Here is a 24774-nt window from a genome sequence, read left to right on the forward strand (position 1 = left end):
ACAATTAAGGTTGTGACGTCACAGCGAAGTTGGAAGCAAAAACTGCAGCATGACGAGGCGTGGTTGCTTGAAGCGCGTAAATCAGCTCAGCGTGTGTTTGTTTGGCGTGAAGCGATGGCGATTGATACGTTATTGTGAGGTCATAATAACGCAAACTTTGTTGATTAAATTGATGAAAGGGTCTCCGCACAGTTCGACAATTATGACGTAGAAGAAGACGGTTATGACCCCAGCAATCCGGACCAACAGGCAAGTCCCTGACGTCATCAAATTAACGAGCGAGATTCCAGGTGAGGTCGAGCGTATGATATGATTTTTGACATTGTCTTTAACTCCGCGAACCTTTGAGCTTTGTTTAAAGCGATCACTTCCTGTGTTGGATCAATGTTAGAATATTAGCCGCGTTTCTTAGACCTGTGATCTATTTTCGAGTGTTTTTTGTTTTGATTTCACCGAATCTATTCACTCAATTTCCATTGAAACCTATCACCACATTGTGATGTCATCGAGCGCATAGAAATCTTATATCAATTGCCTTCCTTTTCACATAAGCGAAAATCGACAAAGTTCCCACAAATCCTGTTTCGGCCCAATTTTCAGGCGTAGAAGGAAATCTCGCGCAATTTTAAAGGAGATTTTTTTTATTTTTCTACCAACTTAATTCTAGAAAAAACCTTCTTCTCACTTTGTGACGTCAACAACCGCTCTGTTCATCAGAAGTCAAAAATAAGCAGAAAACTTCAAAATCGGAAATTTGTTTCAAACTTTTTACAAAACTGATTTAGATGTCGAGTTTCGGAAATTTTCTGACGTAATCCCCCCCATACCTGACGACCTCTGCGCAAGTCATTCTTGACCGTAGCCTATTGTGACGTCATAAACAGACCAATATGGAAAAGCGATCGCAGACAATATATGAATGATCGGCCTTGTGACGCCATAAACTCGAATGCACTCTTGAACGAATCGAAGCGCGACCAGCCGAGTCGTAACGAGTGGATAAGCAGGGACGAGAAGAGAATCGCGGTTTGTGACGTTTTCACAATAAAGGAACTTGCCAGGTCAATGCCATGTGTTGATATGAAGCCGGGGCGTCTCTGCAAATGAGCGCGGCCACTTGGAACTCTCTCAACGATTTTCTCTCGGGCGTGTCACGACTTGAACTTAACGAGGCCGACCCTGCCTCGCGCTCTGCTTCGTCGCGTTTAGTTTCACTGCAATTATGAGCGAATAATGCCAGCTTTGAGGACTCTATGTCACTTGAAAACGGAATTTAAATTCAGTCAATTGCGTTCTGGTAAATCGTGAAGGTCATTTCGCGATGGTGATTGTGACAAAATATAAACGATCAACACGTCATTCAAGTTTTTTTTGCAACGAGCCACAATGTGTTAATCGTGGGGCACCGCCTCAACCTAAATTCTGCCACAAAACTCGCTATTCACTTGTCTGTGGTTTTGTTACGAAACAATCTTTTTAGTGTGACGTCAAACTAAGCAAGACCAGTGCAAACGAAATGATGCAGAAATGAGATCGGTCAGAAACCCATTAAGCGAACGACGATCTTAAAAAGCTCGTTTAATTATGACATAATTTCTATAATTGCCCAATCAACGTTCAGATAAACCGTGATAAGATTTCTCTGACAGCCAATAATGACGTCATGTTTACATAAAAGAGACGATTATTACAATGTTGAAATTAGTTGTTACGTTGTTAATGTTTGACAGAGCAAATCAAACAGCACAGAAGCTCGCGCCAGCAGCAGCACGAAGCCGGCAACAAAGAACGACTGCGCGTCAGTGTTTGTGTTCTGCTCCGACAAATCTTATTCTCTTTATTCTCTTGAGCGAGCAGGGCGTCGCAGCTCGGCCCAATTTGAAACTCTTCTGCTCAGGGGCGTGGTGCTGCTGCTCAGAGAGAAAAAACGACTTGATTTGGCGCCCGAGAAAAAGGCGAGTGATGGCCGAGTAGCCCAGATGTAGCCAGACAGTTGCTTAGAGCTGGGTGCTTTGTGTCGCTGCTGAACTGAGCTGGTACGAGGCGCTTTGTTCGTTCATATTTCAGTCTACTTGCAAGTTTGAAGCGTATTTATTCGAACGATGGCTAAGCTTGGTGATGCGGACGTTGTCGTATTAGCTTAATTCTATCAAGTTTCAGTCAGTCAGTTATGGATGAGTTATTCACAGCAATGGTCTAGGTCGTGTATTTCCAATTATGAAGCAAAGTTCCGACAGGATTGTCTGTGGCTAAGTTCGGTTTCAACAGAAAATTTTATTTGTTTTGCTCGAGACAAATTGAAGCCGAACGAAGCAAATCAGACCAATGCAGCATCGAGGTGCTTCTGTGCAGGGCGTTCTGAAACGAACTCCGACCCGCGTCTCATCGTTTCCGCAGTTAACAACCCAACAATGGAGCCATCCCCCATTCGCTGTATGTTTGGCATCGCGCGTTTGTCGCGGCACTGCGCTTAGTTTGTGTGGAAATGCGCTTTAGGATTATTTTTATTTCTATGCGAAGCTTCTATTCCAGTTTATTCATTATTTATACTTAATTATAAAATGCGCCACCTAGTAGCTATGATTTGGGCGGCCATTTCCGATATGTCACATTATGACGTAATTAATAGGTTTGTGACAACACCGAAGCACGTTTCATCACAAATGATCTGACATTTTTCAGGTGTAGTTAAGGTTCTTGCATAAGTTACTTTCAATGACTCCTGTCAATGCTGACCAGCTCGGTCAAGTGAGTTCATATCCGCTATTTACCCCTTCCCCAGCGGAACACGGAAACATGGTTCGTTCGCAGACTCCGGACTTTTGTCATTCCCCCGCATCCTCGAGCGGTTCTTCTTCACCGCGGAGTCACATCAGCAAAAAGGAAAGAATCCTCCAGTCCCTCTCCTCATCTCCACGGAGCCAAGAACAAAAGGAAGTTCCGCAAGTGGAGGGAAAAATTCGAAACGTCTCCGGCAAAAAGCGTCCCCTGGAGGAAACGATCCCGCGTCCGCATGCAGCAGAAGATGGAGAGGTTGGGAAGAAGAAGTCGCGCATACTGACCTCCAACGAACCATCCAAGTGCACTTGGCTCCTGCTCGGAGAAGACGGAAAAGTTATCCTCCAGGCCCCGGCAACTCAAGAGAAAATGGCAAGTCTTGAAATCGCTTCCTGTAGATGTAGATCTCTTTACAGCATAAGTGGGCCTCAGGTTAACAGCCAGCCGTGCATAGCGGACGTGACGTCATTGCGCAGCAGGCGTCATAACCTAATCTCGCAACGGTGGTGCGCGGCGTCACGCTTGACCTCCTGGTGGCTTCTGCTGTGTGACGTATTTAACGTAGGTTGTTGTTATTTTTAGGACAATTATTACATCATCTCGCAACCGCCGGTGCAGGATCTGTCGCTTGGATTGACAACCGATCAAGTCCCTCGCGTTTCTAAGGAATTCTGGAAGACCGCGAGCAACGTACATTCGAGGAATAGAATCCTCCCTGGTTCTCCAAACAGCCAATTAACCGCGTCACCAGATGAGCAGGCGCTTGATTTATCCAAAAACTCGCGACGAAATAAGCAAGAGGACAAAATCAAGGTCAAAGTGAAGTCGGAACCGGTGGAGGTTGTTGTTGAGCAGATTGCTGAAAGCAAACGGGCAGCAGCCTTCACAGTCCGAGGCCTCATGTCCTCGCCAGACCCCGCCCCCAAGTCAGACGGGGGGAGAGGTTCGTTTGTTCCCCTTTGCGATGAGCACGACTCCCCCAACAGAGGGCTCCTCCCCAAGCGTTATATCGACGTCAAATCTTCGAGCATCTTCTGCTCCGGCCCAGGCAGCTCTGATGCTGGTATGTTGTCAATTATTACCGAATAATACTTCATTTTGACGTAATAATGACTCACCATGTTGTGCAGACGTGAAGCTGAACCTTGCACCCCGCCCGCGCGTGCTCCCCCTCACAAGTAGTTACTCCCCCCTGCACCAGCCCGTCTCCCCTGCCTCGTCGCCCCATCAGTTTACGTCATCGCGTATTTCATCTAATGCCGACTCTGCTTATGGTAAGTGACATCATAATTACAGTAATTCGCGGTGAAACAACAATGTCGTTGTGGCTGGGCGTGTTGTATCGTATTAAACGACTCATCACGATCTCGGTGTCTCGTCCTCTTCTGTGTCACGATCTTCTTTAAAGTGAGAACGCGCATCTAGTTCAGATGTCACCTTGTTTACGTTGCAAATATTCCCTTTAAAATCAAATTGTGACGTCAAACAAACAAGGCATTGTGACGATTAGTCTTTGTCCCTGCCACGCCTGCCCTCCATAGAGATCTAATAACGCGAAAATCAATATTTGCTTTGGGCAAACAAAGGCAACGCCCTCTGTTCTCGCTCCGGCTTTCAACAAAGTAAATAAATTTTCTTTAAACGCTTCCAGTAAAACGTCGCGTCGTTTCTGTGCCGGCACAATGGTCGCCTGACTTTGTCAAATCTTTGCGCAACTTCACAGCATGATTGATCTTTTTCAGGTTCGTCGCCCGATGAGAGCGCGGCCCGATCCAGTTTCTTCATCGACGCGGGGGAAAGTTTGAGCCCCCGGTCCACTTGCTCCCCCGACCAATTCCCGACCCCTCCCGGGGCTGTGATGTCACACCTTCCGCCCTCCTGGTACATGCTTCTGGCCAGGCAGAGAGAGCGACTGGCAGACGTTGAGGCCATTTACCAGGGACTGGGGTGAGTGAGCTTGGCCTTCAACAGCGTATTAGCGCACAGCAGCGAGGGGAGATATTTTTACAACCCAACTGCATTGTTGTTCGTTCGTGTTTGCTTAAGCGCGAGATTATTTTTTTTTGACATCGAGACCTCTGGGAAAATTCCGGCAGCGGCAAAGTTGGCGGCACTTTCAGTTGTTGGGTTTAAGGTTAACACTAGAGGGAAGTCAGCCAATACCTTTCGTTTGCGCTAAACGCTTCGTCGAACCGGTCTTTGGCTTGGACCAAACAATCGCTATTTCGTGTAAACGAAAAACAAAAACTTCAACTTGCACTCGCGATCGCTTGGACGTTGATTTTTAAACATATTTTCTTTTTTTCCGTGCGTGGAACGGGGCGTGACCTCTCGCTGTTATGACGTAATGCGCTTCGGTAGACTGCATTGCAGTATTATTTCCGTTCAATCGAGTTTCAACGATTTCTAATTTGGACAATCTCTCTTTACAGGGCGAGTCGTTACCAGGAGGCCGTGCTCCCTTCTACGCCGAGATACTCCGCGGGTTTTCCCCAGGCGAGTGACCTCTAGCGGTGCCTGTGGTGAGCGAGTGACTGACTTTTGACGTCGATATCTTGTTTCTTAGGCAGGAAATCCCGAATCTCCTCACTCCTCGGACTCGGAGAAGAACCCAACCATGCGGAACCTTGCGCCGGAGGAGAGCCCACAGCGCAGGTCGTACCAGCCCCGACACTTTGCCCATAAGCCCCGGGATCAGAGCGGGGATATTTCGGTGCAACCAGCCCCCTCCGGGTCGCCCATCATCAGAGTCTCGTTCCCAGAGTCGCGCTCGCCCGATGACGCGGTGCTGGGTGTGTCTGACGTAGAGGGCAGTATTACGTCATCAAAGAAGAGGCGAATCCACTTCTGTGACTTCGAGGGTTGTCAAAAAGCATACACCAAGAGCTCCCACTTGAAGGCGCACCGGCGCACACATACAGGTACGTTGAAATCCAAATAGGCGGGACGCAGGGGCGCAGCAGTAGAGAATTATTGCCATCTCGTTTTTGCGCGACAGACAGGAAACGACGTTTCCTATTATCATGCTCGTGATATCATCATGCTCGTGATATGGACGCGATGAACATATGGCGGCAACCCAGCTGCCTGCTTCCACGCAAACCTGCAATCTGTGATAGGTCGCCCGCGTAATAAGTTCACGTGACTGATAAACAAAGCGGTTGCTTTCGTCCCTTTAATTAAAATGACGTCACGGCTAGGCAAATAATCCCAGCAAATAGCGCGGATGGAGTTTGTTGCGCGGTCTCACGATATTTGCCTTTGAGCTGATGCTGGCGCAGTTGTGCGCTTTGAAGAAATCAGTTTTCTTCGTGTTGAAAGATCGCATCGATTTTTGCCGAAAACATTTTCGTTCGGTTCAGACAAAATTTATAACTGAGTTGAGCTCAGACGCGTTATGCTCGCGCTTCTGCGATGAGTCATAATTTCAGTAAAATTGCGCAGCACTGTTGCGTCAACAATTACTAATCGCGGTCGCCATCGAGAACACTCCATGAACAGGGCAACATTTTTGAACGTCTGTTCGCCGCAAAATGTTCCCGGGACTTTCCTGCTCGTTTGACGCTTTTTATCGCGGCTTTGTCGATATTAAAAGTTTGTTTTTTCAGTCGCCGCCTTATAACGGAATATTGTTTCTTGAACGAGATTCGTTTGAAGAAATCGATGCGAAGGTTTCCTCAATTCACTCCCATTCTAGAACGCCCTCTGTGACGTTTGCATTTGATAAGCGCCTTGTAGAGTGGAAGAAGGCAGATGGTGCAGCGATACATCGCTTTTTATCGACGCCCCACCCACCAACCCGATATTAGCTCGTATCATTTTCACGCTTCAGTGAGTTTCCACCCCGATAAAAGCTGAAATGAAATGGAAAGATTTCAGAACACGACGCTTTTGGCGCAACTGTCATTTTAAAATCGCTGAAGTGGAACACCATAGACATGTTATACTTGAGCAGGTTTTATCAAATTCCATTGAAACCGTCAAAATTTTCCCTGCTAGCTCCGACAACCGCGGTTTTCGAGAACCTGTCTTTTCTCAAGAAATATTTCCAGTTCGGCGACTGAGCAACAAAGTTAAGACGCGCCAAGAAATTTTGCACCGATTCGCTTCGTTGAAAAATTTCATTTGCGAAATAAATTCCAACCCAAGACTAAACATTCCTCTGACGTCATCGTTTATTTTAAAACACAAATTTCCCCGTCACGGTTCAGCGCACAACGCACCTTTGTTTCGAAGACAATGCAACCTTTGTTCCGGAGGGGGGCAGGTTCGTCGAATCCGCGGCGTGATTTCGTCAAAGGGGGATAATAAATGGTGGCGGGCGGCGCAATGTCAACACTTGGTGTCAGACAAAGATGGACAAAATCAACTTTCTCTGCAAAGTGCAGTCGTCGCCTCCCACTTTGCACTTTGCCTTCGAATTTAAGCCAGATGCATGGTTGCCATGACAACGCCTGATGCGAGTTTTCTTCAAACTTTATTAACTCAATCTTCGGTTGTGCGTCCAACACATCATCGATCATTAAATTCGAGTCTTCCGCACACGAACAAGGTCCCTGTGATGAAACAATCGCCTTGTGAGGAAGGAACGCGTCGTTAGAATCTGTGCGCCTGTCCAACAATCGATCAATTGATTAGATGTCGGCCATTGTTCGACACCAGAGTTCCTGCGCCCCTCAGCCGCGGGGGGATTTTGCTACTTGGCTTAAAACAGATTCATCAGAACGCAAACTACTGTCCGCCAACTCTCCGTTTATTTTCCAGGCGAAAAACCATATCAGTGCACATGGGAGGGTTGCACTTGGAAATTTGCGCGCTCCGATGAACTAACCAGGCACTACAGGAAACACACCGGCTATAAACCCTTCCGATGCCCGCAGTGCGAGCGAGCTTTCTCCCGATCTGACCATCTTGCGCTTCACATGAAGAGGCACCAGCTTGCTTCGGCTTGAACCAGCTCTCTTCATTCAGATTTTTGAAAGGTGTTTTCGTCATAGTCACGCTTTTATGACATCATAACCATGATTCGGTATTAAGCAAACAAAATAAACTGGCGCACAATTAAGGTGCACTTAATAGAGACGCGACAAACAGAGCGTATGTGTGACCTCGATGAGATTATTGTGACGTAACTTAAAGGCGTATGGCTACGACCCCAAGATTTGGTTGAAGCGTTGTAGATGTTCCAATAAATCGCCGCTTAACCACAAATAATGTCGCGAATTATTTGGAGATATTTAGATTATTTCGCTTGAATTTTTTATTCTTTGAGCAAAGTTCCACTTTATAAGGTGTTTATTTTCGTATTCTTTGTATAGCTGCTGTTTTTGCTTATTAAGATAACTTGTCGTCGGCCTGTACACAGAGCACTTAAGGTATCCGGCTCGTCAATCTCTGACCAGCTACTTGCTATTAAATTCAACGAAATCACAAACTTGTCGACTTCTTGACGTCACAATAGGAACAGGCAGGTTATGAGAAAAGCAGATCGAGTTTCCTTATTAGGAGATCCTACATCCTGCTATCAGCTTTCGTTTTCAAGCTATTTGAGATAAACATGTTTTGATTGCATTGCCTATCTTTCGCCATTAACTGTGCTGAATGTTGTAGTTATAGCACAATAAGACACGTGCTCACGAACAAATAACGAGCAGGAAAAAGTTGCAAAGCCCAAGGGTTTAATACATGTAAGATAACAATAACGCAGTTGTGCTATAAGATGGTAGGCTAGCATGGCCACCAAACCCAAAAAGTAGTTTCCTAGTTTAACAAATTTACGGCAAATATTGTAAACAACGAAACAGCTACAATATTGATAGATGTAGAGGACATGTTCCCTAACATTAAAAACATGGGTATTAACAGCAGAAATGAATATATAAAGTGACATGGTTCGATTAAAACGTCAACGAATATCTTAAGTGCACAGCACTTGTGTTATTGGGGACATGTCATTCTAGACTTTATCGGCCGGTAGATGTCATTGGCGTTAAACTTTGCTGGTTCCTTTAAGGACTTTTAACTCTGACAACAAAGATGGGAGTCCTCGCTCTTCCAGAGAAGTCCTGGAAACCAAGTAGTTTTCGTAGGTTGACAGCGCCATCTAACGAGGTGTCGATAGATTTTCAGACGACACTGAATTCTATTCTGTGGCAGAAAATATTTCAACACTTAAATTCTAAGCCAAAATAGTTCAAACTAAAGATATAAACTGAAGATGGACAATTTTAACAATTTACTCAATTTTATTCGACAAATTAGCCCCAAAATTATTCTAAGATTACGAAACTGTTCCTTGTGTAGCTTATTTCGTTACTGGTATACTTAGGTATCACCCATCAGAATGCGACTGCCTGGTACCCTAGAGTCTAAAATAACGAAAGGTTGTCGTTATAGTGCGGGTGGTTCGTTGTTTTCTTCTATTTCGCGCGATTTGTTTCGAAGAATGGGCGCAGAGATAAAAGGATGGGGATTAGCTTATTGATAAGCGATGATGATTGATTGATTGATTGATGTCCATGCTGCAATTTACGGATCTGACTCCTAAGGCTGCTGTTCATGTATTAAATGAAAAATAAACTCATCTGTGGTTCACTGAAGACTGGTAACTCCAAAGCCAGCCGTGTAAAAGTTGTTAAATGAACAATAACACTAGGCACCATAAATAAAATACGCACTACATTGTGGCTTATTAGCGCCAACCTGCGCCAAAATATTAACAACTTAATGGCCGCTATAGTAAAACTAACGTAACTGTGAAAAATTTTTATTTTTAATTTCTAAATTCATTTTAATTTTACTTTAATTCTAACAAGCATTTTTTTCATGTTTTTTTTTTTTAAATTGGAAAAGATTCAAAATTGGAATTACAACGCCTTGTTTGAAGAAAATCTTTTTGAGGACTTTTTATGTTCTGTGCAAGCGCTTTCACCACTAACGGGCCACCATTTATCAAAAACTTATTTTTACATAACAACAAAATTTGAACAGTGTAACGTGTTCTGCTTAAAGTGACTCAGGTTTTGAAGTTTTTAATGACATAATTAATATGACAGTGTAAAGAGAACACAAGTCTGAACCAGATAATCTGGAGTAATATGTACTGGCATGTTAGTCACATTGGCAAGCAAGCTGAGTCATTGTGGGTAGAAATTACACCAGTGTTGGCACTATTTAGTATTTACAATTAGCAACAATCTAGCAATGAGCTGCTTAATACATCTGTGGGGATGGCGATGTTGATTGTTTTAGGTTGGCCTAAAGCCAAAGGCTTTAGTCTTTCTTTTAGCACAACAACACAACATTCATAAAGTCTAAATTGTTATATTTTCCAAATATAAGTAGTCGTAGTCACATCAGAAACAATTTCATATCCAAAGTTCCCTCTAAGCTGCGCGTGTGCGCAAATGCGCACTGCTGAAACGGTCTCCGCGCACAGAAAATCTGTGCTGCGCACAAGAAACAAATCCAACCTGAATTGAAAATAAAATAAACGCATAATAATGGCCACAGTGCGCACGTCTGATGTTGCTCACAGTGGTCCAAGGGACCGCTCAGGGAGTTAGTGTGTTTGCTCAGACTCGTGAAAAATTAGAGGGAACATTGTTCATATCCATTTCTCATCCGAATAGAGCTATCACTTGAATTGAATGATGAATAAGCGAGAAGGTACAGAGAGAGCGGTTTGAACCAAGCCTAAGTTTTTATGTTGCTTAGGAGCCATTCAGCGAAAGACATGTTATTTGCATCCTGTTTCATATAGATCGCATTTTTACAATCATAACTAAAAAGTAACTTATTCTACGTCACCGAGGCTTTTCACCACAAGCACCATCCAACTTCATACACTCTGAAATGCGACGCTACTTGAAAACACTCATAAATGGGTAAAACATGTCGGTTTAGGAATTCATTGTTTGAATAACATGATTAACCAAGGATAATACAGCTGTCTAAATCAGCGTGGTCCAACTTCTTTTCATCGCGGGCCAAAATCAAAAAATTTTTTTATCTTGCGGGCCAATGTTTTTAAATTAGAACTGAAGAAATGTGAAATTAGAACTGAAGAACAATGTGACATTGATATTAGAACTGAAATTAGAATAGTTCAAAATTTAGCTATTAAATGCTGATCAATGTGACATCTGCGGTCGAGGTTTTTCCTCGACAATAGCGACTATCAAAGCTGACTATCAGTTCGCGGGCCAAAAAATCGGTGCTCGCGGGCCAACTTTGACCCGCGGGCCTGCAGTTGGACCACGCTGGTCTAAATATTACGATTCATCTAACTGGAGAACACTCAATCGCTTCTTGAAATGCCAATTATATAACTTATTACAATCGCCATACATCTGTTACAAACAGAATATGAGGGAAAATGTTTTGAAAAAACATGTTCAGAATGCAATCAATCGCTTTCAAGCTATGCATAGGAAGCTAAAATGTTTTAGAGAGTTTGTGAAATTTTTTGGGTCATTAAATGTGCACGATCACATTTTTATGTTTTGCTACAAAGGGAATAAAAATAGTAAACTGTTGCTATCAATATCACTAAGATGGAAATTAAGTAAGGCACCCAAGTTAAACCAGCGAACAATGTCTGCAGAACATAGTTTGCCATACTGGTTGTTCGCGAGTTTTACGAAAGTGAAGTGATCGAACAAAGGCTGACAAACAAATATACGTCAAAATAAGCAATCTTTTTTTAAATAAAATCGCAATCAATTACACATCATACCTAATAAGGGATCTAATATTAGCTATTTGTTACTTTTTATTTGGCAGCTTGATTTTTATAAAACTGGCGAACAACCGATGTGAGCAAATGTTGTTTTGCAGACACTGTTCGCTAGCTTGGAAAGTAGGGCGCGCCCAGTTAGCAAATAAAACAGAAGTAATTTTAACTTGGTATCCGCACTAGAAAGTGTGGCAGCTCGACCAGAAATCGTGCTAAGACACAAATTTTGGCGTGATGACGTACATTGAAGCCTCAATTCTCTGCCAATATATCTTAAATTGGTCGAACAAACAGCTTTAGGCTACCTGCATGGTTCGTGTGAGCAGAGGCTCAAATTTTTTCGCGTGATAGTCCTCATCAACCGCCATTGCAACTTTGTGCCACCTGTTAAGTCAAAGTTAAGCTCTGCAAAAGATTGGTTAGGGTGCATAAAAACAAGATTAGACAATGAAAATAAATAAGTTTTTACGTGTGTGTTCCAGAAGCTGTATGCTAGGCTACACATTTAAAGGTTTATATACAGGTACAGGTTTAACACATTTAAATTTCACTCTTGAACATTTTACAGTTAAAAAAAATGGCTGTCGCTATTTCACCGAAGTTATTTTTCACAGTTTCTTGTTAACCTAGCTTAAATGTTTTAACAAAGGGACCTAAAACCAATGTAAGTGTAACTTTAATTAAACCCTAAATATTGTAAGTCGACTTTTGCATACCTATTCTCCTAACCTCATTGCCTATTTTAACTATGGGTTGCGTGACCTATACTTAGGGCGAAATAGTTATCATGTAAAAACACTTCTTTATTGTTGAAGAAAGGTGAGAACCAGATTGCCAGAGTGCATTTCTTGCGATATGTCAGTTATACCAAAGGTCAGTTTAATGTTAAATTTTACAAATCAGTTAAAGACGTTGTGCCACAATCTCTAAAAAAGGAGACACTGTGCTCCTTTTTTGTCTAAACAAGAGAAAAACCAAAGAACAAGGTAAATTTGGAGTTGCCATGGTCGCGCCAAGACGTGAATTTGCTCCAAGCGACGCAGAGGTCAAACCGAGTTGACTCCGCTTGACCACGTAGTCTGTAGGTCACGCCGAAGGTTTTCAACATAACTCAGTGGACTACACCCTGGCCAGATTGTTGCCGATATTCCAAAGTCTATTGTGGTTTTTCCTCGAATTTAAACTCTATTTTGCTGATTTTTAAAGAGTTGATTGCGTATATATATAAACATGATATAATTTATTCAGGCAATGTAAGTTGACTTTAAAAAGAGAAATTGTTATGCGCTGATCGTTGCATTGCTCCCTGCAAGATGACTGCAAATGTGATGCTGGAGGATGCTCTCTCCAATGTCGATCTTCTGGAGGAACTTCCTCTTCCGGATCAGCAGCCGTGCATTGAGCCCCTCCCCACCTCCCTCACGTATCAGTCCAATTTCGACACCAACTTCGAAGACAGGAACGCGTTTGTCACCGGGGTGGCAAAATACATTGAAGAAGCGACTGTTCATTCCAGCATGGTTTGTTCTAATAAAAATACTTGAATAGTTTTCAGCTTGGCAGGAAAAAGTTATTGTGCCAGAACGAGAGCGTTATTACATATACCAGGGGATGGACTCATGGGGCCTACTCTAAAAATACCAGGGGAGGGAAGGGGGGGGGAAAGCTTTAATAGTATCAAGCTAATGACTAGGTTTAAAGTAAATTGTTTTATAAATGTAAGTGAATTACAAGAATTCCAAGGTTTCAAATTGTCAATTTGCTCTTAAATTATGCATAACAAGTTGATTTAGGCCTAGACTATATATTTGGTTATATAAGGCTGGAACATGCCTACATTGTCCATCTTATGACGCTTAAAACGGTCGGTTATGACATCAGAACAGGCATTGTTCGTCCCCATTGGCTTTGGTAACACAGTGTCGGTAGTTTTGAAACTGTTTATTAAACGTTTTGCTTGTTGCGCTTAGTCACATCCATTATATTTTTAAATCGTTGAAGTCGCATTTATCTGATAATCTTAACCTCCAGCATTCATTTGTTAACGAATACTCTGGACAATATCAAAATTGTTACGCTGTATATCACATGGAATTATAAGGTTAACAGAATACCCCTTTGATGAATTTTGCTATTACACCAGGGAATTTACCATTATATGCGTTATGGCTGAATTTTTTAAAGCTGATTGCCTGAGTTAGGCTAATTCAAATTAATCTTGGTTTCCAAGACTACTAAATTGTAAAAGATCATAAAAACTTGTTGGGCAAATTCCTAGGGTAACGCCACCCACCTGCCCCTGAAGTAGGCACCCCTGGATGGTGTGATGTAAAATATTTTGATTTTTATGTTGCTGTTATTTGTTCATAATACAGAATGCGATGTTAGAAGAGGGCCACACCTACGCTGTGATGCTTTATACGTGGAGGAGTTGCTCACGCGCCATACCTCAGGTCAAATGCAATGAGCAAGCAAATCGCTCCGAGATTTATGAGAAAACTGTTCAAGTGCTTGAGCCAGAAGTCCAGAAACTGATGAATTTCATGCACTTCCAAGTACGACATCTATCTCATAAGTTAACCACTTCCAAGGGCACATGATCTTATAAGTGCCCTGTGCAGTGCACATTGTAGCTTTTCATCATCTGTAACTGGGGTTCACTGCAGCTTAGCACAGACATTGCATATCGCAATCCGGCCATATAATGCAGTGGGGTATTCGTAATTTAGAAATCACAATTGAATAACAAATTTTGTTCGTAAACCAACTTTGGACATCTTTATACCACTTAGTGGCGCCATAGTGTATGCATTAACGCTAATATCTGTCTAAATAGTCGCGGGAACTTGTGTTCTTGGTGAAACAATATGAAAGCCAGTTTGTTGTGATTATTTTGGTCATAAGTATGAGCCTCCCTGACTTAGAAACTTTATTTTGGGCACGGATTTACGCAACAGACTAAAAGTTGAACAAATAAACCAAAAATTAGCTTTCTATCTAAACAGAAATATGCATTGTTAAAAATGCTGCGAAATCACCACGAGCAAAGTAAGTGAAGGGTATCGAAAAATTTAAAGCATCGTATTTTCATAACTACATCTAGCATTTTGAGGTAAAATATTAAATGCAAGGCTTAAACATGGTGCCATGGGCACATTTTGCATATGTCTAAGTCTGCATAACAACCTGGGCATGTCATCGTAACTTTCAATCAAAAATTAGCTGTAAATATATAACCTTGTTTGTATATAACCAACCAGAGGACATTATGCTGTATTGCCACCCGCCTGATGTATGTAATCTTTGGTAGTTTCTTATCGTACATGTCAATGAATAACAATGCAGTTATACATAATTCCTATGAATTGTCATCTTTAATTGTCAATTTTAAGACTTGAATGAACCACTTGAAATGTCATTTGTAAGTCGGGGAGTGTTTGTGCAGACTTATATATATCTGTTGTTGTAATTGTTAGTTCAAGGCAGAAGTTAATTCATAGCAGACCTTTCGGTTGTTCTATTTTCATAGTATTAGTTCAATTCACTGATGCATGCCTCATAGAAAAAAGCTGTGGAAACATTTTATGCCGAAGTTCTCAAAATGATGTCATCGTCACCAGCACCACGCAAAAAACGATTTTTTTCTGACACTTACCTCCTTAAACTGGGTCGATTTCTCAATATGATTGCCGTCTTAGATGCCCTGAAAAACATGAAGTCATCGTGTAATAACGATCTCTCTCTATATCGGAGGTTGGAATCCTTGCCTCGGAATGCTCGCTTGCACAAATATTACTTTTTTTATCGCATCTCAAATCTGAGTTTTTTATTTGTCTGCTTTTTGTTTTGAATCATTGTATTTTGTGCAAAGCTTAAGACCCGGACAGGCCAGGCAGCACCTGATAGAAAGGTTACGAATGTAGAAAGTTTCCGAGCAGTTGATTTTGTGATTTTCACACGAATAGATGTGGGTGGGCAGAGTGCTATCATAAATGTTGATGCAATTCCAGAAAAATGCTGTGGATAAATTCACCGGCGAAGTGAAACGTTTGTGCCACCAGGAAAGACGGAAGGATTTTGTTTCCGAGGCTTATCTGCTCACGCTCGGAAAGTTTATCAACATGTTTGCTGTCCTTGATGCCCTGAAAAACATGAAGAGCAGCGTGAAGAATGATTATTCGTCCTACAGAAGGTATGTGCTGGTCCGGTTCTCTTAATATTTTACTTGATAAGTTTTGTCACTAACCTCGCAAGTCAATACTTTAACTCAGTCTTTGTGGTGTTGTCTTTAACATGTAGTAATCTTCTTCTAACCAACAAATGCATTCTGTCTCCCATTTTGTGATGGGATTTAATTTTGCCATATTTATGTAAATCCTTGTCCATAGCAGATCGCTGCAATAACCTGTTAAACCTTGCGACAGAGGTTCAACTTTTTGGTTCTGTTGTATGTTGAATGTCAGAGCTTATGTGGAGTTTGCATTGAAGCAATGCAGAGACTTAGAGAGGTAGCGATGGCGCCAGAGAAGCAGGAGACATATTTTAAGTGGAAATATTTAGTCTTTCTTTATAACCTGCAGCTAGTGCCTGGTGGTTGCTTTGGTTTTCCATCACTTCACCTTGGTTTCATTTTGCATGGTTGCTTGCGCTCGTACTTTTGCTGAATATATGATGCTGATTTTTTTGGTAGCTTATCTAACAAAATAACTTAATTTATGCAATTTTTGTTCTTTATATTTTTTTACAAACTATTATATCAATCATAGAGAATTTTTGTAATGTATGTAATTATATTTGTATAGTATGAAGATGTTTTCTCTATTAATAATGGATTATATCCAACTTCTAAAAGCCGCATGCAAAGTTATATATTCTCATGCATTTGTATGGTTGTGTGGGTTTAGTCCATGTCTGCTCTATATTTGCGAATTTTGTAAATTGAAGTTTATTTTAGGGCTGCGCAGTTTCTCAAGAAAATGTCTGATCCTCAATCTATTCAAGAATCACAGAATCTCTCCATGTTTCTTGCAAATCACGACAAAATAACACAATCGTTAAAGTTGGCTTTATCAGGTACACTGGATCGGACTCATAGCTTGCACCTTGAGCTCTTTGTTGCTTTGACGCACTGTTTCCTACCTTTTGTGGTTTCGTGAGTTTTAAAAGACACCACGACCCACAACTGAACTAGGCCTGCTTTTGTGTGTCTAAGAGAAAAACTAAGCACTTGCATAACCTGCCTGCGTTCTGGCAGTGTTGCCGTTATTGCATCACAATAATTGTTTTATAGAAATTCTTCTATTAGTCATTGCTTGGGGGTCACTTAAGGTTGTGCAGTTTGTGTCACTTATCTCTCATCACATTGAAGGTTGAAATGTGTTGCTTTAATGCTGGCCACTTACCACTTGTGACTTGTGCAGGCATCAACGGGTACGAGGAGTTGATCTGTGACATCGTCAACATCAGCATGAATTATTACGAGAACAAAATGTACCTGGTACCATCGGAGAAGCACATGCTGCTCAAGGTAATCAACCATTCTAACAATCTTCACTTCGGTTGCAAATTTGTGATTAGCTGCCAACCACCAACCGCACTTTGTTTCCTTTTTATGACGTCATTATATCTCGGTTACTTCCTGGTAGTGATATCACAGCAGCATGCTTGTGCAGCCACACTGATGGTTGTCGTGCTATTTCCAGGTCATGGGGTTTGGTTTGTTTCTTCTCAACAACCGGGACATCAGCATCTACAAGCTGCAAGACAAGAAGAGACTCAACTTGAACAAGATCGATAAATTTTTCAAAGTAAGAGTAAATAAAGTTGACCACCATGACTTTATCTGTCAGACTTTTTAACCTGCACAAATCAATGTTGTGCGGAATTTATGTGAAGTGCCATCGCTGTTTTACTTGAAGTAAGTCCAAGCGAGTCTAGTAACACCCTCTTTATTCAGCAATTGCAGGTGGTTCCCCTATTTGGAGACATGCAGATTCCTCTGGCGACCTACATACAGAACATGAGCGACTATGAGGAGAACAAATCCCGGTGGTCGTGTACCAACGCCAGCTTCACCACGACGACGGGGGCCACGATCATTCCGCAGTATAATTTGACGGAGCAACTCGTGTCCATAAGGGAGGAGCACATCAAGTACACGAGTGAGCTGGCCCGGCACAGCAACAACGAGGTTTGAAGGTGGAAGCTCGACGAGGGCATTTTGTGACGATGTTTAACTCTCATGTCTGTGTCCAGGTGGTTACAACTGCACAGAGGGATCAACCACGGACCGACGCGGAGAGTGAGGAGTTGTACAACCTCGCGTTGAAAGGTCGGGTTTCAGATTTGCAAGACAGTATTGGATAGTGGAAAGTTTAGCCTGGTGATGACCACGAGAAATGAGATGTCTCTGCATTTCAGGCGTTCAGCTCTTGCTGAGGTGGAGCTCGCATGTGATGGAAGTCTACTCCTGGAAGTTGGTCCATCCGACCGACAAATACAGCAACCCCGAGTGCCCAGAAGACGCTGAAGAGTACGAGAGAGCAACTCGATACAACTACTCGTGTCTGGAGAAATATGCCCTGGTAGAGGTGAGCCATATCATATGGTGGTGGCCTCAACTTGCTATCCACTGTGCAAGCCTCCACATCTCAACTATATTAACTCTACCTCTGGTGGCGACCACTGACTTGTCATGTCACAGCAACTGCCATCAAAGTTTTATGTTCGTCAGCACCACTTGGGACGGGGCATTAATTCTGTGCTCGTATAATTTGATGTCCATGGAATTTGTTTTTTTCGGGGTTCGTTAATCCAAAACGCACTTTGTATCGCTTCACTCACTACCAAAGCTCAATGTCAGACATTGCTGTTGTGTCGGTGAATGAGATGAATGCCAAGAAATAAACGTGTGTGCGATGCAGTGTGCATGTTCAACTCGATGTTTGTCTGTGATGTCATAGATAGCCTGTGATAACCAAAATGTGATTAAAGTTTGACTGATTACGTGCTCGTGACGTATGTGAAGTGTCACGAGGAAATTCGTGATAGAAAAACACGCTAAGTCCACTTTTTGGGTCAAAATCAATCATTTACAAGAGAAGCACGGACAATAGCATGACCATCTCATGATTGATTTTATGTTATGTAGCCAAAGCTCACTGTGATGAGATGTCTATGTGTGCGCAGGTGATCGCGATGATCAAAGGGCTCCAGGTGCTGATGGGAAGAATGGAAAGCGTGTTCAATGAAGCGATTCGTTGCCACATCTACGGCAAACTCCAAGACTTCGTGCAGTTGAAGCTGAGGGACGCTTTGAGGCACGCCGTGAAGAAGAAGAAGAATCACGTGAAAAGGTGATCACGGGATGAGAGATGATCGTCGATGATGAATATGCCATGCTAATGCTGATGGGAGGCTTCTTTCAATGAGCTCATCCGTCCTTATTCTGAGACGATATTTCACAGATTATTTCGGCTGAAAACTGGAACTCAATTTGCAAATTATTTGTCCACAGCATCATCAGTTCAGTCCGTGAGACTTGTGCCGACTGGTACCAGGGGTTTGAGCCCCCAAATGACCCTGCTATTAAGGGAGAGAAAGATCCCAAGACTGGGTTTCACATCGACGTTCCTCGTCGCAATGTTGGACCTTCAAGCACTCAGGTAAAATTTGTGTTATGATGTGTCTATGATGATTGACGCCATGCTAATACTGAGAGTTGTTTGCAGAACTGCTCAGTGCGTTCAGATTTCGTTCAACTGAGACACATTTGTTAATGACTTGAGTAAATAGTTTAACCATGTTTTAACCTTGCTATGATGTAGCTTTTAACTTTCCACTGCTGCAGCTTTACATGGCCCGGGTGCTCATCGAATCGCTATTTAAGGGACCGTTAAAGAAAACTTTCAAAAAAGAACAAGATATTGAAAATTTTAAGACTTTCCACACTGACTCGTACATTTTCCCACAAATGCTCAGTTTCCCCGGTGAGGCGGCAGCACGAGTGATAGGTTTGAGGTGGAGAGTAACGGGTCTTTTAATTTCTATGATTTAAAAAAAAATCTCTCATTGATTTAACCTCATAGAAATCACATTAAATGCATAGCACATGTAGCAATTTGCTTAGAATCATGTTGTTTTAGCGAGAGCACATTGACTTGGCATGGGGGCGGTGAATTTATCAGGTCAGAGAATTAATCAGCTGAGAAAATTGAAATTGTGGCTTCAGTCAAATAATTTCTAATTGACGTCACAATCCTGCATGCCGAGCATGACAACTTTTGTTTCTATTGTTAGCTGTACATGGTTCGAACGATGCTTGAGTCGCTCGTTGCCGATAAAAGTGGTTCTAAGAAAACTCTGAAAGCTTCGATTGATGCAAACACGATCGACGCAATAGAAAAGTTCCACCGGGAGTCGTTCTTCTACGCTCCACTGCTCGAATTTAGTGGTACACAATCAACACCATGGAATCCGATCAAATCTTAATTTTTGCTTGATCACTTAATTTGCTGTAAAAATTTGCCTCATACTTCGTGTATGTTGGGCTTCATGGTGATGTTGGCTTAAATTTTATGTTAGTATGGTCTGCCTGGTGCTTTGGTGTCTAGTAATTAGCCTGGGTGTTTGGGTTAGTGAAATATTTTTGCATTTGCAAGAAAATTATTAATTTGTATATTCTACTTGTAATATGCCATGTCTGGAATAATCGCGATTGAGAAATTTTTAACGCAACTCTGGTTTGGACTCACAAAATAATTTGTTAAAAACACCAGAAACTCTCCAAGAATGTTGCGACCTCTCCCAGCTCTGGTATCGCGAGTTTTACCTCGAGCTGACGATGGGTCGTAGAATCCAGTTCCCCATCGAGATGTCGTTACCATGGATACTGACCGATCACATCCTGGAGAAGAAGGAACCGGCGATGATGGAGTGAGTCCATTGTTACATCACTCTCATTATGACTCGGTCACTTGGTGTTGCGATACAATCGAGTCATAGTCACGCTTTGACGCAGGTTTGTGTTGTATCCACTGGACCTGTACAGCGACAGTGCACACTACGCTTTGACCAAGTTCAAAAAGCAATTTCTCTACGATGAAGTTGAGGCTGAAGTGAATCTTTGCTTTGACCAGTTTGTCTACAAATTATCGGATCAAATATTCGCGTACTTCAAGGTCAGCACTGATTCACGCTTCACTGATCATGCCATGGTATTTGCTCCTGCTCAATAGAAATCAAATAATTTTGTTTCAGCACCTGGCAGGCTCCATGCTTCTTGACCAGCAGTTCCGGCAAGATAGCGGTTTGAAGATTCCCTACCCTCAGGCTAATAAGTACGAGACGCTCCTGAAGCAAAGACACGTGCAGGTCAGCTGACAGGTGATGACTCTCCGCTCATGGACAACACGTCATCTCTGCCCTCTCATATTTGCAGCTGTTGGGTCGATCGATCGACTTGAATCGACTGATAACGCAGCGCGTCCAGGTCGCCATGCATCGTTCCGTGGACCTGGCCATCGCCAAGTTTGAAAGCGGCAACATCACCGGGATAATGGTTAGGACGACCTCAATATATTTCGTAAATTTTAGTCTTACCACATCATACTATTACATCATAATGACATCATTATCACCAGGAGTTGGAGATGTTGTTGGCTGTGAATCGCCAAACCCACAAATTACTCTCAAAGCATCTCACGCTGGATAACTTCAGTTCAATCCTACGAGAAGCAAACCATAACGTATCAGCCCCATATGGCCGCATCACACTCCACGTCTTCTGGGAGTTGAACTACGACTTCCTGCCCAACTACTGCTACAACATTTCAACCAACAGGTCTGCTCTGAATATTTTTGTTTCTATGGAGCCGCTCGCAATAAAGCTGCCGAAGTTTTCTGAATATAGTTGTTGTGGATGTTAAATGTGTCCAGGTTTGTGCGAACCCCGATAACCTTCTCTCAAGAGCTTCAGCGCGACAAACCCCCCAACGTGGCCCACCACTACTTATTCGGCTCCAAGCAGCTCAACTTGGCTTACAAAGAGATAGCGAGTATGTAATATGATGTCTTTGTTTTGAGCCAACACCATTTCAACTTGTCTCCTTCCAAGGTCTTTACACCCACTTCATTGGCTATCCGCACTTTGCTGCCATCTGCCGTCTGATTGGATACCAGGGCATCGCTGTGGTGATCGAAGAACTCCTGAAAATCGTCAAGAGTTTGGTAAATTTTCTTCTCCAGTCTTCGCTTTATTTTGTTGAATAATTTTCAGTAAAATGTTGGTGCGTTAGTTGCAAGGCACCATAGTCCAGTACGTGACCACCTTGCTGGGGGTGATGCCGCCCATTTGCAAGCTCCCTCGCTTCGATTATGGCTCCCCTGGAGTCCTCGAGTATTACCAGCATCAGCTGAAGGACATCATCGAGTACTCCGAGCTGAAAACTCTCGTCTTCAACAACTTCCGTGAAGTCGGGAACGCAATCCTCTTCTGTCTGATGATTGAACAAAATCTGGTTCGTCGACATGTTTTACCGCACACTCGATGGCAGCACGCATTTTAACTTTGTGTATTTTGCTCCCAGAACCAGGAGGAGATCTGCGACCTGCTCCATGCTGCCCCCTTCCAGAACATCATCCCGCGCCCTTTCGTGAAGGAAGGAGAGAAGTTGGAAGCGAAAGTGAAGAAGCTGGAAAGCAAATACTCGTCGCTCCACCTAGTGCCCATCATTGAAAAGTTCGGGACCCCACAGGTGCCTCTAGTGGTTGGTTGTGATTGCGCTCGTGGGTCGTCGCTTGACACGAGTTGTGTTGCAGCAAATAGCGATCGCACGGGAAGGCGACCTGCTGACCAGAGAGAGATTGTGCTGCGGACTGTCCATGTTCGAAGTTGTCTTGAACAGGATCAAGTCGTACCTGGATGACCCCATATGGAAGGTGACCTTTGCCCTCGCTGAGCTGTTGTAAGCGTATCCGGGCACTAAGATAAGTTTCATCTTCGCAGGGTCCGACCCCAAGCAACGGGGTCATGCACGTCGACGAATGCAACGAGTTCCATCGACTCTGGAGCGCCATCCAGTTTGTGTACTGCATCCCGGTCCGAGAAAATGAATTCACGACCGAGTAAGGGAATTCCTTTAACAGAGAATGTTGAGCAGATCATAGAAATGCAACTTCACCAATGTTGTTTATGTTGTCACTGTAGGCAATTGTTCGGTGATGGTCTGCACTGGGCTGCGTGTGCGATTATGACGTTGCTGCAGCAAAACAAGAGATTCGATGTCCTTGACTTCTCCTACCACATCATGAAGGTGCAGCGATATGACGAGAGGAATGAGGTCATAAAGCAAGTTGTAAGTACCCTGCCCACTTGATAGTTACGTCACAATGTGCATATGTGACGTCATGATTACTATCGTGTTGTGTGCAGCCGCTGAAGAAGTTTGTAGAGAGGGTCCGCAAGTTCCAGATTTTGAACAACGAGATATTTGAGATTCTTTTCAAATACTTGACCCCGCCCGCTGAGGCTTCCACCCCCATGGAGAACGTCCGCTGCTTCCAACCCCCCATCCACAGCTCCATCATGCGCTGACGTCGCCGTTATGACGTAACAATTTACCAATTCCGCAGAACTGTTTATTGCATCGATGTATTTGTGTGGACGCTCGTCAAGTATGAAATTATGATGTAATCAGAGCGTCATAATACCATCTGTATCTGTTTGTTTCCTTTTTATTCTGTAAAGTTTTCAATTGTGGCATCTGTATCTGGTGTAGGTGACGTCACCAATCGTAGTCGCTTCTTAACCTTGTTATACGAACAAATACAAGTATTATGACGAAACATTGGTCGACTTTAGCGACATCTGCTGCTTTGGCTGAGAGTCGAACCCGCCACTTTCACGGTAGAAGGCAAAGTCATGCGATTGAGCTAAACACATTGTCCAATTTTGCACAAAATTTCAAATATATTTTTCCAAATTGCCTGGCTAAGTTAAAAATGTTCCACTTCTCATGGCCAAGGGATAGGGCACAGAGCGGCCTAACTAAGGCCATGGCTTGTTTAAGCGCGGCTTATGGCCTTGATTTGGGTTAGAATGACTTCGGGCCGTGGATTAAGCCGATGTAGCTTATGGCCGGGATCGAACCTGGAACCTATCGCACCGACTGTAACGTCGAAGTGCTACGAAGTGACAACATTAACGCATTTAATCATTCACTAGATGTCTGAAAGGAAAGATAACGGGGCAGGCATTCGAATCCGCTGCTTCTGCTTGCGTTGGGCTAAGCCTAAGCAATGTCTACAAGCATTAGTATTCGTCAAGAAGATTAACTAATGTACATCACCATCAGATATGCCAATTTTTCAAAAAAGTGGAATCGTGGAAAAGAATCGAAACTCCGACCGGATGACCTAAACGTGCGGAGGCCTTTTATTTCAAAATTGCAAATTGAATGAAACGTTTATTCAATTCGAAATTGAAAAAGAGACTGACCGTTGATGCAGATGGCTCGTCTGGGATGTGGTTTCATGATGGGATGATGGCAAAGTCGTAGATAATGCCTAGCCGGCCATGATAAAATCCTAGTAGTACATACCATGCGATATGCATGTAAAGTAAAGTTCTAGCGTGCACTAAAGTTTCAACTTCTTGTTTATTTATTATAAACTGTCGTTCAAACAATCAGGTTTTTATTGTTTATTGTAAGTAGGCGTGGAGTTTGGCGTGCCCAATGATGAATCTGTTGCGTGCAGTTGTAACACTTTTCACTATGGCTGGTCAAATAATTAAGCTATCTCTTCATAATACTTGTGTAGATGAGAATGAGATTGGATTATGAGCGCATTACTTTGTGATAATATTGTAATAATAACCAAAGGTAATATACAGATTGTGTAAGATTTACAATTCTCGTACTTTATGTGTCGTTTTAGCAAAGAGTAACACAAGACACAATCACTTCCTGTACCATTGTTGTGACGTAATATTTGTGCCTTTCTCGCATGCGTTCAGTTTGCCAGTGTGTCAGCGTATATTCTTTCAATCAGTTTTGTAGTCTCCAGCAACCAGTAATTTAATACAGTTGAATATAGCTAAGCCAAAATGCTAAAACATTAACTCTTGGATGAAATGCTGTTGATGTGCCAATAATCTGTCAATTTGTAATCGTATAAACAAGAAACAATATAATCAGTTTATGCAATCAACATATTTGTGCAAACTACTGAACAGTACAATTTAAGAGAAGCTCAGTGTT

The 24774-nt window shown here is 42.7% G+C and overlaps 2 protein-coding genes across 4 annotated transcripts; both read left to right on the forward strand.

Annotated features, from left to right (window-relative positions):
- The first annotated feature begins 2648 nt into the window (after positions 1-2648).
- On the forward strand, positions 2649-8212 carry LOC143450781 (uncharacterized). Its single transcript, XM_076951474.1, has 7 exons — positions 2649-3150; positions 3361-3841; positions 3909-4052; positions 4521-4725; positions 5211-5278; positions 5349-5699; positions 7543-8212. The coding sequence occupies exons 1-7, from the start codon at positions 2716-2718 to the stop codon at positions 7728-7730; spliced, it is 1872 nt and encodes a 623-aa protein (XP_076807589.1). The 5' UTR covers positions 2649-2715; the 3' UTR covers positions 7731-8212.
- A 4532-nt stretch (positions 8213-12744) lies between these two features.
- On the forward strand, positions 12745-23359 carry LOC143468540 (cytoplasmic FMR1-interacting protein 1 homolog). Of its 3 annotated transcripts, none has more exons than XM_076965858.1 (25): positions 12745-13035; positions 13891-14070; positions 15078-15268; positions 16470-16588; positions 16936-17042; positions 17218-17322; positions 17472-17705; positions 17771-17846; positions 17936-18105; positions 18704-18870; positions 19032-19179; positions 19365-19503; positions 20293-20449; positions 20535-20694; positions 20774-20887; positions 20955-21074; positions 21157-21356; positions 21452-21570; positions 21630-21742; positions 21811-22032; positions 22102-22269; positions 22334-22453; positions 22521-22639; positions 22722-22869; positions 22947-23359. In XM_076965858.1, exons 1-25 carry the CDS (start codon positions 12829-12831, stop codon positions 23106-23108), a joined length of 3765 nt encoding a protein of 1254 aa, XP_076821973.1. In that variant the 5' UTR covers positions 12745-12828; the 3' UTR covers positions 23109-23359. The 3 variants fall into 3 exon arrangements, with proteins under 3 accessions (XP_076821973.1, XP_076821958.1, XP_076821965.1); XM_076965843.1 differs by lacking the exon at positions 19365-19503 and adding an exon at positions 19814-19967; XM_076965850.1 differs by lacking the exons at positions 15078-15268; positions 19365-19503 and adding exons at positions 15526-15707; positions 19814-19967.
- The last annotated feature ends 1415 nt before the right edge of the window (positions 23360-24774 follow it).

The sequence above is a fragment of the Clavelina lepadiformis genome, chromosome 1, assembly GCF_947623445.1.
Source record: "Clavelina lepadiformis chromosome 1, kaClaLepa1.1, whole genome shotgun sequence".
NCBI classification, from domain to species: domain Eukaryota; kingdom Metazoa; phylum Chordata; class Ascidiacea; order Aplousobranchia; family Clavelinidae; genus Clavelina; species Clavelina lepadiformis.

Bases quoted from the DNA above. Each gene is read 5' to 3' on its own strand.
- LOC143450781 (XM_076951474.1), top strand. From the start codon at position 2,716: ATGACTCCTGTCAATGCTGACCAGCTCGGTCAAGTGAGTTCATATCCG. The intron at 4,053-4,520 runs GTAAGTGACATC...GATCTTTTTCAG, and splicing joins TAATGCCGACTCTGCTTATG to GTTCGTCGCCCGATGAGAGC. The intron at 5,700-7,542 runs GTACGTTGAAAT...TTTATTTTCCAG, and splicing joins GCACCGGCGCACACATACAG to GCGAAAAACCATATCAGTGC.
- LOC143468540 (XM_076965843.1), top strand. From the start codon at position 12,829: ATGACTGCAAATGTGATGCTGGAGGATGCTCTCTCCAATGTCGATCTT. The intron at 15,269-16,469 runs GTTGGAATCCTT...AGTTTATTTTAG, and splicing joins GATCTCTCTCTATATCGGAG to GGCTGCGCAGTTTCTCAAGA. The intron at 22,033-22,101 runs GTTCGTCGACAT...TTTTGCTCCCAG, and splicing joins TGATGATTGAACAAAATCTG to AACCAGGAGGAGATCTGCGA.